The 17,310-nt window shown below is 36.2% G+C and overlaps 1 protein-coding gene across 7 annotated transcripts in view; it reads right to left on the bottom strand.

Moving 5' to 3' along the window:
• Ssh2 (slingshot protein phosphatase 2) overlaps window positions 1–17,310 on the bottom strand; it is a 244,715-nt gene that overhangs the window by 58,844 nt on the left and 168,561 nt on the right. For 5 of the 7 annotated variants that reach the window (XM_047543369.1, XM_047543376.1, XM_047543370.1 and 2 more), the window contains 3 exons: window positions 7,193–7,314; window positions 1,363–1,431; window positions 477–542 (listed from right to left, as the gene is read on the bottom strand). In XM_047543369.1, coding sequence (XP_047399325.1) covers window positions 477–542; window positions 1,363–1,431; window positions 7,193–7,314 — 257 coding nt within the window. The remainder of the gene's footprint in view (window positions 1–476; window positions 543–1,362; window positions 1,432–7,192; window positions 7,315–17,310) is intronic. The other 2 variants (XM_047543371.1, XM_047543375.1) reach the window with 1 other exon arrangement.

Raw genomic sequence — 17,310 nt, 5'->3', positions numbered from 1 at the left:
GTTTAAATGGAAATGTATTTATTTATAATGTAACTCTGTCAATGCTGCCCCTTTATTATGTTAAGAAACTAAGAGCTAATCCATAGCAGTAAGGTGTTCTAGACTTGGCTCTTAAAAGACTGCTATGTAACTTAGTCAATGTGTTCCTATAAAACTCAGTTCTAACCAGATCTATTTGATCCAATGTCTCCTCCAGAGCCTAAGAATACCTCTGGATTTCACTTGTTCACCAATGCTCATGGCCTTCCACTGTGACAATTTAAAAATTGCACTTCTAGGTCATCTTTAACTGTGATGGCCAAACAGTTGACAAAAATCCTAAACACACAAACAAATCATACAGCATTTTAACAGTAAATTAGACCATTTCAAATATTACTTCTCACAAAGTATTATTCTAGTAACATATTTTAAAAACTTTTATAGAATAGTTTAAAAAAAAACACTTTTTGTAGAGATATTAAAAGTCATCTTACCACATTGCCTGCACAGATACAGGTTTGAATATGTGAACTCTGTTATCTGTTGATACGCTGAACCCACTAAGGACAAAAGAGAACAAAACAAAAATTCACAAATAAGGGTAAAACTCAGTTTTGAGTTTTCAAGGCTATTTCCTGGGCTAGCAATAGCTGGTTCAATAGAAGGAATTAGCAAATACTTCATGTACAAGTTAACTGGAGTATAGGACTTGACTGAAAAGCTTCAATAAATTGTTCAATTTTATCTACCAGGCAAAACGAATGGAATCCCACATTGGAAGTAAGGAATTAAAAGTTTCCCAGTTGTAGACATGGTCAAACTGTTCTGTTATGTATTTCCATTTGGAGGTCTTCTGGGCTCTTAGCAAATCTGACCCTGGTTTTATACACTGGAGCAAACATCTTAGTCTCTTGGGGACACATTCTAAAAACACCAGACGGTGGAGGTTGGGGGTGGGTCAGTGGAAGGAACTGGCACAGGAAAGAGTTACACTGTAGGCTGACAGCTGGCAGAGGCCTCAAGAGGTTATTTGAAACAGAACATATCATCCTCTGGGAGGCCATTGCAACAGCCCACAGGCTCAGATTAAAGAGCGAGCTAAGAAACTACTACTACTTTTTTTTTTTTTTTTTTTTTTTTATTGTAAACAAATGGGATGCATGTCGTTTCTCTGTACATGGCGTAAAGGCATACCATTTGTGTAATCATAAATTTACATAGGGTAATGTTGTTTGATTCATTCTGTTATTATTAAGCTGCTGACATGCCATTCGATTGGATATACTAGGCCTCCCACTCAGCTGAAAGTTCACTAATTTGGAACCCCACCTGTAGGAAAATAAAAAGGTCTGTAGGAAAATAAAAAGGGAAAGCTCTTACCCATCACCATCCAAATGAATTAGGGTGTCACTCCACAGAGGCAGGACTAAGCCCATGGTACAAGTGCTACTGCAAGACAAGAATCAGTCCATAAGTGCCTGCTATTTTAGGAAGCAGTCTTTTTTGTTTATTAACTCTCTTAACGCAAAGCATAAACCCCTAAGCTCTAAATTGTGGCAGAAATTTCTATCATATTATTATTAATCCCATGTATGTCCACAGGAGCTCTTTAACAGAGATGGTTTGTCAGTTCGTTATATATTTAACAAACAAAACCTATTGAATGAGTTCCCTGTATTGCTGTCTTACAAATGGCTAACTAAAAAATCCAGGCAATTACTGGTGACTTGCAGGAAGATCTTAGCCTAGGATACAGCATCCAACTTAATTCCAAGGATTATTTCTAGTGCTAAGAACTACTGCTGGGTTCAAGGCCAACCTCAGCAACTTAGTAAGATACTGTCTCAAAATAAAAGACAAAAAGGGTTGGTAATGTAGCGCACTGGTAAAGTGCCTCTGGGTTCAATTCCCAGTCCCCCACCACCACAATCTTGTAAGATTGTGTTCAAATTAGAAAAAACAAAACAAAACAAAACAAAACCACAACTTAAATAAATAAAACAGTGCTTGGTATCTGTGTAATGAACTACCATGGACAAAATGTCAACAATCATAAAAGGGTAGCCCTAGGATTTTGGGAGCTGGGGATGTTGCTTAGTGGTACAGTGCTTGCCTAGTTAGCATGCTTGAGGCCCTGAGTTTGATCCAGAGCACTGAAAAACAAATAAACAAAACCAAATAAAATACTTTTTTAATTATATCCTAATCCAAGGATAAGTGAATAGAGCAGGTTGGTATAGGACATCATGAATTTCCCATCAATTTTGTGTCCTATCCCACCTCTTCTCTAGATAACTGTTACCTAACCCAGACTCCTTCACTTTATCTCAAGACTGTCCTAACCATTCTCCCTCTCTGACTATTCTTCTAAAGACTCCTGCGCCTAATCCCTCCCAATATATCTAGAGAGGCAGCATGATAAAGTAGAAAGAACACTGGATGAGGGAGGTGGAACAATGCAGTATCGTTAAGAGCATGGGCTCTCAAGTCAGATGGGTCTGGAACCTGGGTTCTGGTACTAACTATATCCTTAGGCAAATGATTTTATTGTTTTGTGTACCAGTCTCTTCATCTGTAAATCTGCGATAAAAATATTTTCATCCTTGCATTGTTTTAAGATTAAATTAGACAAACAAAAAATGTATGTAAAATACCTAAAACAATAATAATTTCTGCTTATTAAGCATCTACTACAAAATACCTGGATTTGATCTCCTTCAAAATTAAAACTCCTTCTGACAAGTTGTTTCACCTCTTTCAGCCTTTAACTTATTCATCTTTAAATGAAGGTAACAAACTAAATTTTCATATGGTCATTAAGATTTAAAATATTTAAAGTAGTTTGATATATGTGAATGTAACGCCCTATAAAACAAATGTTGAAGATGAATCTATAGTGGATGCTCTACTGTAACTGAAAGTGATATAGTGAAGTGCTGGACAGCATTGTGCAAATGACTTAAAAACAACAGGATGGGCTGGGGTTGTGGTTCAGTGGTAGTGTGCTCACTTGGCACATGTGAGGCCCTGGGTTTGATCCTTAGCACCACAAAAAAATAAAATAAAGCTACTGTGTCCAACAACACCTAAAAATATATTTTAAAAAACCAACAGGAGAATACTGAGGTTTGAATCACTGCAGGGCTGAAGAAGGCTTGCCTCTAGCTGGGCTGTTTGCTATACTCACTGGCCCTGTTACTTAAAATCCTACTAGTGATTCCAGAGCTTAAGACAATCAAATGAAGATTGAAATCGTGTATCTGCACTGGAACCTTGGGTCTGAACACCAGAGGTGCAGCTTCCTGGAGGAAGTAGATACCTTTTTATTGAGTAAATGAGTGAGGACATGAAAATTTGTTTTGAAAATGGTTTCCTAAGGTGGAGTGAGGTTATTTTTAAGTAGTATTTTGTTTTTTATTTAGTGAGTGTTTAGCTAGGTTCCTAGAAACAAAAAGAATTTGGGGTATAAATATGAAGCACTGAAGCATTGATATCCTGGTGACAAATCTAGAAATTAACTGACTACAGAAGCTCCAGGAATGTGACCTGTGAACTTGTGACCAGATACCAGTCAACCTTTTGACAGGTAACAATGATATGAAGGAACCAACATCACATATTTTTTCAGCTGGTATTCAGGTCCAAGAGCTTTTTTGTTTGTTTGTTTTTAAAAATTAAGTAGCAGCTTTTTCACACAACAGAAAGGAGAGGCCTGAATTAGGCACACTGGTTGTGTGTGTGTGTGTGTGTGTGTTTGTGTTTTGCAGTGCTGGGGATTGACCCAGGGCCTCATGCATGCCAGGCAAGCACTCTACCACTAGAGGACAGTTTCAGCCTTTTTCAAAAATTTTATTTTTGAGACAGCTAAGTTTTGGAGGCTAGACTCGAACTTGCAATCCTCCTGCCTTAGCTTTCTAAATCACTTGGGATTATACGCATACACCACCACAGCTTCCTCACATCTGGTATACTTACATAATTTGCCTGAGTGTCAGGAGATTTTTCTCCACTAAAGTACAGTTATTTATTTTAGTAGATACTCATCCCATTCAACAAATATTTATAGTCCTACTATGTACCAGACATTTCAAGATATTATGAATACAAATAAAGATTTAAAACCAAAAAGACAACAGAAGCTTTATTAGTTTATAACTTGAAATACATCTGGTGTATTTTAGCAACTGAAGTTATGATGCATATTTTAAAAATGAATTACTTAAAATACAGCACAATACTCAAAACAGGCTAAATGAACTGGTGGTATACTTATTATAAACAATCTGGGTTCTACGTTGGTTTAATATCATTTTGAAACACTAACCTATGATGTCCTCAGATACAAAATGATATAAATTCCTTTAACAGCAACTAAGACAGAAATGACAATTATCTGATCACCAGTATTCTGAAGTAGGTAGTATTTCTCTTACTGTCTAAGAGGTTCATCTGTGCAGATGATGTATGGGAATTTCACAGTATCAAGTTTATCAAACAGAATGAAAATCAGTTTCTAGCTTTTCATATCCCATTTTATCTTCTATAAACTAAAATTTCCTTTTGTTAGTGCCATCTGTCAGATATGATTCAGGCAATACTATAATAGCAGATAGATGTGGTTCACTGAGTATAGGTTATTGGGCCCCCATTAGCATTCTTTTCTGATAAAGCTTAGGATAAAGTGAAAGAGACTGCTAGACATCTGATTGCTCACACTTGGGGGTCAGAAGAATCAGCAGTTACTGCCTTCTGTCTCTAGGGGAAGACTCAACTGAAGTTTCCACTGCAGTTCCAGTTCCTGTTGTATAGAGTTTCTAAGGGAAGGGTCAGGGACACCTGAACAAAAGGAAATACAAGCTAGTGCAGCATTGTCCAACTACACTTTCTGAAATAATTCAAACATTCTATACATGCACTGTCCCATATAGGAACCACTAGCCACATAAGGTTTTTGAGTACTTGACATATGGCTAGTTATATGGCTAGTTATGACACAGAAACTAAAATTTTATTTATTTACGTAATGTCATTTTATTTTATTTTAAATATTTTTTAGTTATAGATGGACACAATATCATTATTTTGTTTATTTTTATGTGGTGTTGAGCTTTGAACCCAGTGCCTCACATGTGAGACGTAAGCTCTCCACCACTGAACTACAACCTAGTCATAATTTTATTTTTTAATTTATTTAAATAGCCACAGGTGGTTGGTGGTCATTGTATTACACAGTACTAAAACCAAAACCAGAAGTCCTAAAATCCTAATGAATGTAGACAAGTTAAGTGCTCTTACAGAAAAATAGTTACTTAAAAATGTCTATTAGGGCTGGGCGCAGTGGGGCATACCTGTAATACTGGCAGCTTGAAAGGCTGAGGCAAAATGATTACAAGTTCAAGGCTAGTCTCAGCAATCTAGCAAGACCCTAAGCAACTTAGTGAGACCCTGTCTCAAACTAAAAAATAAAAAGGGTTGGGGATGTGGGTTAGTAGTTTAGTGCCCCTGGATTTAATTCTCTGTAAAATAAATAAATAAATAAATAAATTTAAAAAATCTGTTTATTTTAAGGTAATACCAGAATTTAAAACTGCAGGAGAAAGCCTCCTAAATGTGGTTTACAAGTCTTTGTAAATTTTAAGCATACAATTAAATGCTGTTAAGTGGTGTACAAGCTAACAATTCTGGCCTTGTGATCCCTGTGAACCAACATGTCATTTTCAGGTTGATGTCTATGTACAAGCTCAGGTAAACATTGGTTTGGGAAACTAGTGCTCTTCCTCCTACCCACCCCAATATAAAGACAATAGGGATCACTTCTATTTTTCTTGCTTTGTGGTTAAATTCCCCCAACCTGGGTCATACCCCTAGCTGTTTCACAGTTCCATTCTAGTCCTGAACCAGGAAGTCAATACTTTGAGACATCTGGCAGGATTTCCTGAGGCTTATTATCTCAGAGTGTAAAGATATGCTTAGCAGCTGCATTCCACAATCTTCCCAAGGTTTCTCCAGAAAAAAGTGTGAAAATAAAAAAGTCTCAAATCTTACGAACACAAAAAAAGTTCTGTGTTAATCACAGAATGTGAAGTACAGCTAACTCCAACGTTGTATTATTATAAAAGGTTCTGCTTTGAGTTTAAGGAACCATTCTCTGCCTTTCAACTTTGAAGAAGAAAAAGGGAGGCATACATTTTGGTAAAAGTAAGACTTAAGGCCATGGATGAATTCATGAGACTGGAGTTTAAGTGGGACCTCCTTGAATCCAGGACTCTGGTGCATCACCACAAAGGATGTGCCCTAGAATCATCAAACACATTTAGGAAGCTTTCTCCTGCAGTTTTAACCTCTGTATAAGATAGCTTACTTTGTCCACATTATGAGGATTTTAGGACCTCAGGTTTTGGTTTTTATTCTCTAGAGCTGTCCTTTCTAATACAGTTGCTATTAATTACCTGTGGATATTTAAACGAACAACAAATAAAGTACAATGATGATACATAAATAAATAAATAAATAAAGTTAAAATGTCAGTTTCTCAGTCAATGGCCATGAAAAAGCAGCTTTTCCTTTGAAAAGATAAGTTTAATCATTTGCTTTGTATCATTACTATTTAAAGATAAGAGAAAGGTAAGGAATGGAATAAAGTGGTAAATTAGAAATACATAACCAAACACATTCACTAAACATGCTTGTCTCTCAAGACTTGCTAAGATGCTTTCATATTCTTTAATTTTATGCCTTGAACTTTAAGAGCAGATACACAAGATATTTTTTTGACAGCTCAAAAGGTAACTGGAGGTGACAGTGCACACCTGTAATCCCAGCAAATTGGGAGACTGAGGCAGGAGGACTGAAAGTTTAAAGCCAGCCTTAATAACTCAGTAAAACCCTAAGGAACCTAGTGAGATCCTGTCTCAAAAAATAAAAAGGACTGGAGATATGGTTCAGTGGTTAAGCACCCCTGGGTTCAATCCCTTATACCAAAAAAAAAAGTGTGTGGGGGGGAAGAACTGGAACAGGTTATTTATTTATTTATTTAGGTTGTGATGGAACCTTTATTTTATTTATTTTATTTCTATGTGATGCTGAGGATCAAACCCAGTGCCTACATATGGTAGGCAAGCACTCTACCACTGAGCCAAAACCCCAGTCCCTAGAACAGGTTATTTCAAAAAGGAGCTTTTTAACATCCCCCTTTTTTGTGGAACCATACCTGTCATTAGAAGAGAAATCCATTCCTAGGACGATGCTTTCTTCAGTGTCTTGTCTACCATTAGTTGAAACTACTACCATATAGCGTGTTCGATTCTGGTAAGTACTTTCCAGTCTTACAGCCTGGTGGTTAATAGATGACAGAGAAAATAATAAATTTAGAAGAGGAAATTTTAGATCATTTAACTCTTTTCATCAGCATCTTAAAACATACCAAAGGAGACAGAAGAACAACTAGTTAGGAAACCTAATTTAAATCTCAACTCATATACTAGTCGTAAAACATTTAGTAAGTTGCTAAATTAATTGGAGGGAGATATAATAATTCTTACCTGTTAGGTGTTTTAAGAATCTTATAAAATAATGCATGTAAAGCACAATGCCTGGCATATAGTAAGAGTTCAATAAATTTTGTTATTAGTATAATTTATACTAACAGTTGCCAGAGAATGTTCAAAAGATGGAAGAGGGGAAAATGAGGAATATAAATGTGAGCATTGACTGCACAGATGTAATTTCTACAAACAATTATAATATGAAGCAAACTACTAGCATTATCCAAAGGGAGTTACTTACGGTGCTCTATTGAATTTTTGCACATTTATAAACTACAAGATTTTTTCTTTAGTTTCAACAGTAATTAAAGGAGACTGCTTTTTCAGAAGCTTCTCATATTATTTTTTTTGTCAGAAGTTTAAACTGCCTTTTTTTTTTTTTTTTTTTTTGGGTACCAGGGATAGAACCCAGGGGCACTTAACCACTGAGCCTAATCCCAGTCCTTTCTTTGGTATTTTTTTTAGAAACAGGGTCTCACTGAGTTGTTTAGGGCCTTGCTAAGTTGCTGAGGCTGGCTTTGAACTCTTGATTCTCCTGCCTTGGTGTCCCCAAGCCACTGGGATTACAGGTATGCACCACCATGCCCAGTTCTTTGCTTATTTCTAGAAGAGGCCTCCAGAAAATGTGAATAGACAGGATCTTAGATGAAATTAGGATTTACTGTTGGTGTGACAATGGTATTGTGGTTACTAAGCCTTTATGCTTGTATCTGCAATGAAATGACATAGTGTCTGAGCTTTAAAGTTTTTCTTTCTTTCTTTCTTCTTTTTTTTGCGGTACTGGGGATTGAACCCAGGGCCTGTGCTTGAGAGGCAAGCACTCTGCCAACTGAGCTATATCTCCAGTCATAAAGCTTTACTTTAAATTGTTCCGATAAGAGAAAAAAAAAAAAAGGAGATAGATGAAGCAAGTCAGGCAAAATGCTGACCAAGTTTTTAAAGCTCAATAATGAGTGCATAAAGATAAATTTTCTACTTCAATATGTTTGGAAATTTTCTTAATAAGATATTCAAAAGATACGAATAAACCTTAAAAATTAGGTAAAAATCAGACAAGGTGCACATGCTTATAGTCCCAGAGACTCAGGAGGTTGAGGCAGGATGATTCCAAGTTCAAGACCAACTTCAGCAAATTTTTATGAGACCCTGTCTTAAAGTTAACAAAATTAAAAATAAAAAGGACTGGGATGTAGATCAGTAGTAAAACACCCCAGGGTTCAATTCCCAGTTCCTCCTCCCTCCAAAAATAAATAAATAAATAAATAAATAAATAAACAAACAAACAAATAAATAAAATGACTTCTAGGCAACACTCATTACAATACACATATTGGGTGTACAACAGTGTAAGCGCTGAAGAATCAATGGTGGGAGAGAGAGAGATGTGATTTCTGCCCTCATGGAATGTACAGTGCATTCTACTTTTCTTGTTATCTGTTGTTAATAGTAGTAATAACAATAATAATGATACAGATCCTTTGAAGCAAGGAAAATATACTCTGAAGATATTTTCTCTTGTATTAACCCCAGTGCCTCATCTCAGAAGAGACACAGAGTTCTGATCCATTAATTGGCTCAAGATAATTGTCAGAAATTTCTATTGGAACTCTTTCAGTACTGCTCTTCTTGAGTCTTTCTCCTTAACTAGGTCACTATTCCAAGGCCAGGCAAAGAGAAAAACCCATAACTACACAGTTGAAGTGACCTATTTAGCAAGGCAGAGGTGAGACTCCCATAGCTATCTTTGTGTTTCTATTCTGATATTCCTAGGAAAAGTTAAGAGAAGCAAAAAGCAGCATAAGTAGCTACATTTAAGGCCTATTTCTGATAAAAGCTGATCTATCAAGAATGTAATGCTCATCATTCTGAAGCCAAGTGTAGAAGACAACTGTACTGTTGACTTTATGTTGCATGAAGAATAGAGCATTCAAACTAAATTCACTTATGAGAAGCTAAGATAAACTAACATTTAAATGGATTAAGATCTATACCTACTTGGTTGAAATGATGGGAGGAACATTAAACACACAGAGCTACAGATAGTAGGTCAACTGGCAAATAGCACTAATTGATTGTAGAAATGCTCTGAAACATGCTAAATTAACCAGAAAACCTGGTACAGGTAAACTAGAATTTTTTATCAACGAGATCTCAGATATTATTGTATATTTAAACTTGGGCATGCCTTGGCAAGCTCTGAGTTAACTGTTCAGTTTCTCGAATGTGTTAGAGGCTCTTTTATTCTCTGTTAAGGCTTTCAGAATTTCTGGCAAGACTCAAATACAAATGGCATGGCAACAAATGAACTGTGTTTCTGAAAATTTATCTACAGCTACTATACCAACTAGTGGCAACTGATTGGCTAAATTAAAGTTGATAAAAGGAAAAAAATAATCTTCATAAATATTACCTATAATATATCAGGCCAAATTGGGCAGCAGGAGTGTTTTGGTAAGTGATAAGCAGTACAAACACTGTCTCTTGTTAAAAAGTATGTATGTGTGTATGTATTTATATATTTATTTATATCTATCTATCTATCTATCTATCTATCTATCTATCTATCTATTGTATAATACTGGAGGATTGAACCCAGGGACACTTTACTACTGAGCTATATCTCTAGCCCTATTTTGTATTTTATTTAGAGCCAGGGTCTCACTGAGTTGCTTAATGTCTCACTTTTGCTGAGGCTGGCTTTGAACTCACGATCCTCTTGCTTCAGCCTCCTGAGTCATCAGGATTAAAGGTGTGCACCACTATGCCCGCCATCTCCAGTTCTTTTTAGGGACAAATTCTAAGTTGGTGAGGCTAGCCTCAAACTTGTGATCCTCCTGCCTCAGCCTCCTAAGTCCCTGGGATTAAAGGAATGCACCACCATGCCTGGTTATTTTTTAAATTTCTACTATCAAGTGCCATTTCAAATGCTTGACTCTCCCTTTCTTAATCTAATTATAATAGAAGAACTAAAATTTCATAGGAAAGGAACTAGCCATCTCACACTGACTTATGCTTGAATAACAGGTACATCTCAGATCCATTCAATTTTAAATATCTTATGTGGAAGAATAACACCTGAGCATTCTTAGAATTTGATCACAGAACACTAATAATATCTGCAGTAGTTAATAAATTTTTATTAAGAGGAAGTAGAACTTTAGGAGGTTAGAAGTCATGATATTAATTCAATACTACATCTTAATTCAAAGGATGAGATGAAATTTTCAAAAAACAAACAAACAAAAACCATAAAAAAAAACTCTAAAATGTCAAAGGTTGGATTGGCACTTTAAAAGTTTCTTCCTTTCTAATATGCTCCCCTCACACTGTTTAAGGTTTCTTTCAGATTCCTTTGTTGGGGAGATTAGCAAAAACTTATCAAGTCAATTAGAGAAATGTAATTTAAAGTGGCAGTTTGTATATAATATCCTAGTACTGAAAATTATAGCATTTATAATGTTTCTTCAGTCTCTAGAATTTAGAAATAAATGATGGGAACAGGACAACTGAGATGCATTTAATTAATAGAATAAAGTTCTCATTGAAAAGAATACTACTAAAATCTTTTCTGGTTTTCCAAACCAAACAATATCCTGGATTTTAAAATATGACAGCAATAGCACAACCAAGGTATTTATTTCGAGAAAGTTCATTTGTTGCCTAAATTTGGAATTCTATTACAAGTTTCAGGTGAACTGATCCAGCAATATTAGGATTGAAGTAGGTCAGAGAAGTTATCTCCTGCCTCTGCTTATTCCTAAAGATGAGCACCCAACCTGCTTTTTTGAGCTCACCATTCAGATAATGTTAAAACTTCCCTTAATATCTAATTTTTATTAAAGGCTTAACCTAAGTATAAGCAGTTCACAGAGCCACCTGGTCCAAGAGCTTCTCTGATTAGTATTATCTAATACCAGGAAATACTCTTTAAGCTTACACTGCACCTTTGCCTTTAATTTCTTTTCACCAAAAGTCTTACATCATGCCCCTGCATGCAATGTTTATCTTTAATGAAGCCGCATTATGAAGACCCAATGTCTAGACAGGCAACTCACCCAATTCATCAGAGAGAAAGGTTTCAAAAGTATGTAAATATTAAGTTCTAGCCAAAAGAACAAAGCAAAGTCAATAGCTAAGATTAAAATAGACTTCAGATGTGACACTAATAAATTAAACAATACTGTCTTCAAAAGAAATAGGTTAGAATTTGAGGAAGTCTCTAGGTTTCTTAAATTAAAAAAATAATCCATGTATTAAATTTTGTGTAGTCATTAAAAGCCGAGATTTAAGGGCTAGGGGGTGTGCCTCAGTGGTAATGCATTTGACTAGCATGCACAAGGTCCTGGGTTCAAACACCCAGTATCACCAAACCACCGTGCCCCCCCTGATTTATTTATTGACATGGAAAGATATCCATGACAAACTGTGAATAAAGAAAAAAGCAGGTTACAAAATAGTATTTATCTTATTTTTGTTAAAAAAACAAACCAAAACCAAAACCAAAACAGCACTGGGTGAGGTGATGCATGCGTATAATCCCAGAGATTTGGGAGGTTGAAGCAGCAAGATCAAAAATTCAAGGTGAGCCTGGGTAATTTTGCAAGACCCCATCTGAAAATGAAAATGGATGGGGATGTAGCTCAGTAGTAGAGTGGTCCTGGGTTTGGTTCTTAGTACCACAAACAAACAAAAAAAAACAGCAGTGTGCTCCCTTGCATTTTCACTCACTTGTGCTCTCTCTGCCCCTTTCATTTACAAAGGTCCAAAAAAGACGAAGGAAGCTGGGCACGGTGACCCACACCCATAATCCCAGCTATGAGGGAGGCCAAAGCAGGAGGATCTTAAATTTGAGGTCATCCTCAGCAATGTAGTGAGACCTTGTTTCAAATAAAAAATAAAAAGGGCTGGGGATGTAGCTCTGTGGTTCAATCCCAGTATCATCAGAAACAAAAACAAAAACAAACAAAAAAACCTGGAAGGAGGGGTTGGGATTGTAACTCTGGTAGAGAACTTGCCTAGCATGTGTAGGGCACTGGGTTTGATTCTCAGCACCAAATATAAATAAATCAATTAAATAAAGGTCCATCAACAACTAAAAAAAATTTTTAAAAACAGAAAACAAAAAAACCTGGAAGAATACTTATTCGAATTGCTAAGAATGATTTTCCCAGAGTATGTTTTTTATTTTTCCCTCCAGGATACGGTGATTTCATCTTTACACCTTTTTGAATGATCTGATTTGGGGGTGGGGTGGGTAGGAAACAACATAACTGTACAACCAAAACCAAAAATTTCATTTTCTTAAATTATCCTGCAGAGTTCTCAAAGAGACCTCAGCTCTAATTAAGAACATCATTTTGAAGTTACCACAAATGTCCTGACAATTATTAATTTCCCTCCCTCCTTCCCTCCCTCCCTCCCTTCCTTCCTTCCTTCCCTCCTTCCTCTCTCTCTCTCTCTCTCTCTCTTTTTCTTTCTTTCTTTCTTTTTTTGTGGCATGGGGGATTGAACCCAGGGGCACTCTACTACTGAGCTACATCCCCAGTCTTTTTTCTTTTGACACAGGGTCTTGCTAAATTGCCCAGAGTGGTCTCAAATTTACAATTCTCCTGCCTTGGCCTCCCCAACTGCTCACACTAACAGCATGCACCACCGTGCCTGGTTTCCCTGTGTTTTTTAAATTAAATGGATCTTCAATAATGTATGAGTACTATAAAAAGACACCCTTATTTTACCAGCTACAGTTTTCCTATGTTAGTGCTTAATACCTTATTTGGAACACAAAGCTTCCCTGGAGGAAAATATTGATTTTATCCTATTTCCAATGCTTAAGCAAAATGTGGGGTTTGACAGGGTTATTTAAAAATAAATAAATAAAGGCAAGACTTTAAGTTGACTATCAAACTTTTAACCTTATGCACAAGCTCTGAGATAAGAGTTTTTACATTCCAAATTTAACTCAAAACAAAAGCCTTTGCTTTGAGTCTACAAATGCTTCTTTCAGTTAGAAAAGTGCTAATTTGTTCAAAATAATACAATGCATTCACTCATTTTCTTGAAGATGACTCACTCAAATATCTGAAACATAATGACTATGTGTTTGTAACAATTCAAAACAACTGTAAAATGGCTTGTCATTTGAATTCTGAATTAATTTAGAAGCATCAGTTACATTTTCTGAATTTATATTTTATAAATATAAGTCAATTGCAGCTGCATATTTTAGTAGGAAAAGAGAAGATTTAATTGCCAACTATGTCTTATTAACTGCATCCTTCATGCTCTCCCAAATCTCCATGGTTAAAGGCTCTCAATTAAAAAAATATATATGTATAAAATGAGTGATTAAAGACCCCAGCTTTAGTTTTATCAAACCACCTGATATTTGGAGGCTATCAGCAAATTTGGATATCCAGAATGCGCAAGTGACTACTGCTATTGGTTTTAGCTGAGTTGTACTCATAGTATGATTTCTGGACCTGCAGTGTCAGCACCTTTTGGAAACTTGCTAAAAATATGGATTATTACTGTCCTCTTTTAACTAAGTGCTGGGAGTGAAGCCCAGTAATTGGTGATTTAAGAAAGCACTCTAGGTGATCTATTTTAAAGTCCGAGAACTCTGCTTTAGAATATTAATGCTATAAAAGCTGCACCCTCTCCAGGTGTGGTGGCATATGCCTGTATGACTTGAGAGGCTGAGGCAGTAGATTGCAAGTTAGAGAGGCCAGCCTCAGCAATACAGCAAGGCCCTGTCTCAAAATAAAAAACGCCCCTGGGGTTCAATCCCCAGTACAAAAAAAAAAAAAAAAAGAAAGAAAGAAAGAAAAAAAGAAAAGGAGCTGTACGCCCAACCCCATCTTATTCACCTTTTTCTTTTTGTTTTTTGCAGTACTGGGCATCAACTATGGGGACACTTTACCACTGAGCTACAACCCCAGTCCTATTTATTATTATCATTATTGTTATTTTTTATTTTGAGATGGAGTCTTGCTACATTGCTAATGCCTCGAACTTGAGATCCTCCTCCCTTGGCTTCAGAGTCACTGAGGTTACAGGCCTACACCACAATACCCAGCCCTTCTGGTTTTCTTTTAAAGAATTGTTTGAAAAAGTATGTCAAGAAGTGCAGACAAAGGCTGGGGTGTAGCTCAGTGGTGTAGCGCTTGCCTGACATGTATGAGGCCCTGGGTTTGATCCCAATCACTACATACACAGACACAAGATGTGCAGATGAGATTTATATTAATGTATAATGTTACCTTTGGATTAGGATATAAAATTTTCAACAAAATAATTAAACTTCATATATAAAGTAATTATGAAAGATTCCTTGACATTTCATATTAAACTTCTTAAAATGAATTACTGGCCATGTAAAAAAGAAGGCAATAGCTGAGCACGGTGGTGTACACTTGTAATTCCAGTTATTAAGGAGGATAAAGCAGGAGGATGGCAATTTTGAGGACAGCCTGGGCAACTTAGTAAGACCTTGTCTTAAAATTAAAAAAAAAAAAAAGCTAGGGCTTTGTGTTCAATTCCCAGGACCAAACAAAACAAAACAAAAAGCAAGAGGCTACTTAGATCCCTAGATTCAGCAGATGTGAAAGAAAAAGTGCATACTTAGCATACTGGAGGCCCTGGATTCAAAAAAATAACAAACGTAAATAGAAGCGGCGTATGAGAGAAAATATGAAAGGATGACAAAATTTAAACACAGAATAATTAGGTAAATGAAGAATCAGTGATTACCATAGAGTTCAGAGGCCTGACCATCAACTTTACACAACCAAACTTATATTTAAAAAAAAATTATTTGTATATATTTTTAGTTGTTGATGAACTTTTATTTTATTTACTTATTTATATGCTATGCTGAGGATTGAACCCAGTGCCTCACACATGCTAGGCAAGCACTCTATCACTGAGTCATAACCCCAGCTCCCCAGGTTTAAATTCTTTTCATTATGTCTCTTCCTAAAGAGAAAGCGGAAATCAACTATTTGAACTTAACCTTTTTATGGCCCTCACTCAATTTCTTTTCTTTTCTTTCTTTTTTTTTTTTTTTTTTTCTGGTTCTGGGAATGAAACCCAAGACCTTATAAATGCTAAGCAAACATCCTATCACTGAGCCCATTTTTGTCTTTTATTGTGAGAGAGAGTCTCACTACGTTGTTTTTATTTTTCGCTAAATTGCTGAGGTTGGCCTGGAACTTGAGATTCTCCTGACTCAGTCTCCCGAGTTGCTGTGATTACAGGCATGTAACCCATGCCTGGCTTCCTTTTTATTCTGTATTAGCTTCTGGGGACTCTTTCTTAAATACTGTATCTGCCTCATGATATTCCTTGGCTGAAAAACCTTTAACATTTCACAGCTGCTTGCTGAAGAGAAAGGGGTATTACCTCTAGTTAGTAATTTAGGGGTCAAGTAGGTAAATGAGTGAAGTAAGCCATGTGAGCATTAAATGGATAGAAATACTTCTTAATTTCCACAAAGAAACATGCTTAGTCCATTTTTGTTTTCCTACTTTTATTAGAGGCAGTACTCTAAGAAAACTAACTTCAAGAATGATGACACGTGTTAACAGTTGACTTTTAAGTGTCCAGGAGTCCAACAGGGCAGTGGAGGTTATGGTAAACTAAGATTATAATCCCAGCAACTTGGGAGGTTAAGGCAGGAGGATCACAAGTTAAAGACATCCTCAGCAACTTAGTGAGGCTCTAAGCAACTTAGCTGTCGCAAAGTAAAAAAAAATAAATAAAAGGCTGGGGATGTGGCTAAATGGTTAAGCGACCCTGGGTTCAATCCCTAGTACCAAAAAGAAAAAAAGAATCTGTACCAAGTCTCTTCCCATCCTAGTCTAGCCACATTTTACCAAGTGAGAATAAAATTTCAGTGCTGCCAAATCTGGAATTTTTTTTTTTTTTTTTTTTTTTAAATCTCTGTGCAATGCTGGGGATCAAAACCAGGGCCTTGTTCATGACAGGCAAGCATTCTATCATTGAGTCATACTTCCAGTCCCCAAACCTGGATTTTTATATGAATCCATTCAGTTTTAAAATTCTGGCTAAAGTCAGGTGTGTGGTGTGCACACCCGTAACCCCAGTTACTTGGGAGACTGAGGCAAGAGGAAGATAGCAAGTTCAAGGGCCAGTCTTAGGAACTTAGAGCCTATCTTAAAAGAAAACTTTAAAAAAGGGTTGGGGTTGTAGTTCAGAAGCAGAAGGCTCTTGGTTCAATCCCCAGTACCACAAAAAAATAAATAAATATGTAAATAAATAAAATTCTGGCTTACAAACATAAATAACAAAAATAAATAAATAAATAACAAAATATACCTCTTGCCTGTGAGCTACTAGTTTGAGACTACCAATGTTTACAGCATTAAATCCATTTGCCTGCCTTATCTTTTAGTTTCTATTTTACCTATTTTAACAAAAGTGCGCATTTCACACTCTTCAGTATGTTTTCATGTACATTTGATCCTCTCTACTGTGAAAAGCAATCAGGAGATAAGGAAAAGGGCACAGACAGCTGAAGATAACTTGTCCAGCTTCACATGATAATCATGAACCTAAGCCCAGGTCTCCCAACACTGAGTCCAGCATCAATTCTTGATGATTACACTCCCTCTTTAACCATCCCTATGTGTGTTTTTGCTTAAATTATGTCCTCACCTAGAATGACTTCTTTCTACTAATCCAAGTCTCATTATTTTTCAAGACCCACTCAACCTCCATTATCTATATAAAATCTTTCTTTTATTAGGTGAAATTCTCAAAAGTT

The sequence above is a fragment of the Sciurus carolinensis genome, chromosome 3 (genome assembly GCF_902686445.1).
Source record: "Sciurus carolinensis chromosome 3, mSciCar1.2, whole genome shotgun sequence".
NCBI lineage: Eukaryota > Metazoa > Chordata > Mammalia > Rodentia > Sciuridae > Sciurus > Sciurus carolinensis.
The sequence above is the reverse complement of the archived record's forward strand: the minus strand, read 5'-3'. Positions and strand labels throughout refer to the sequence as shown.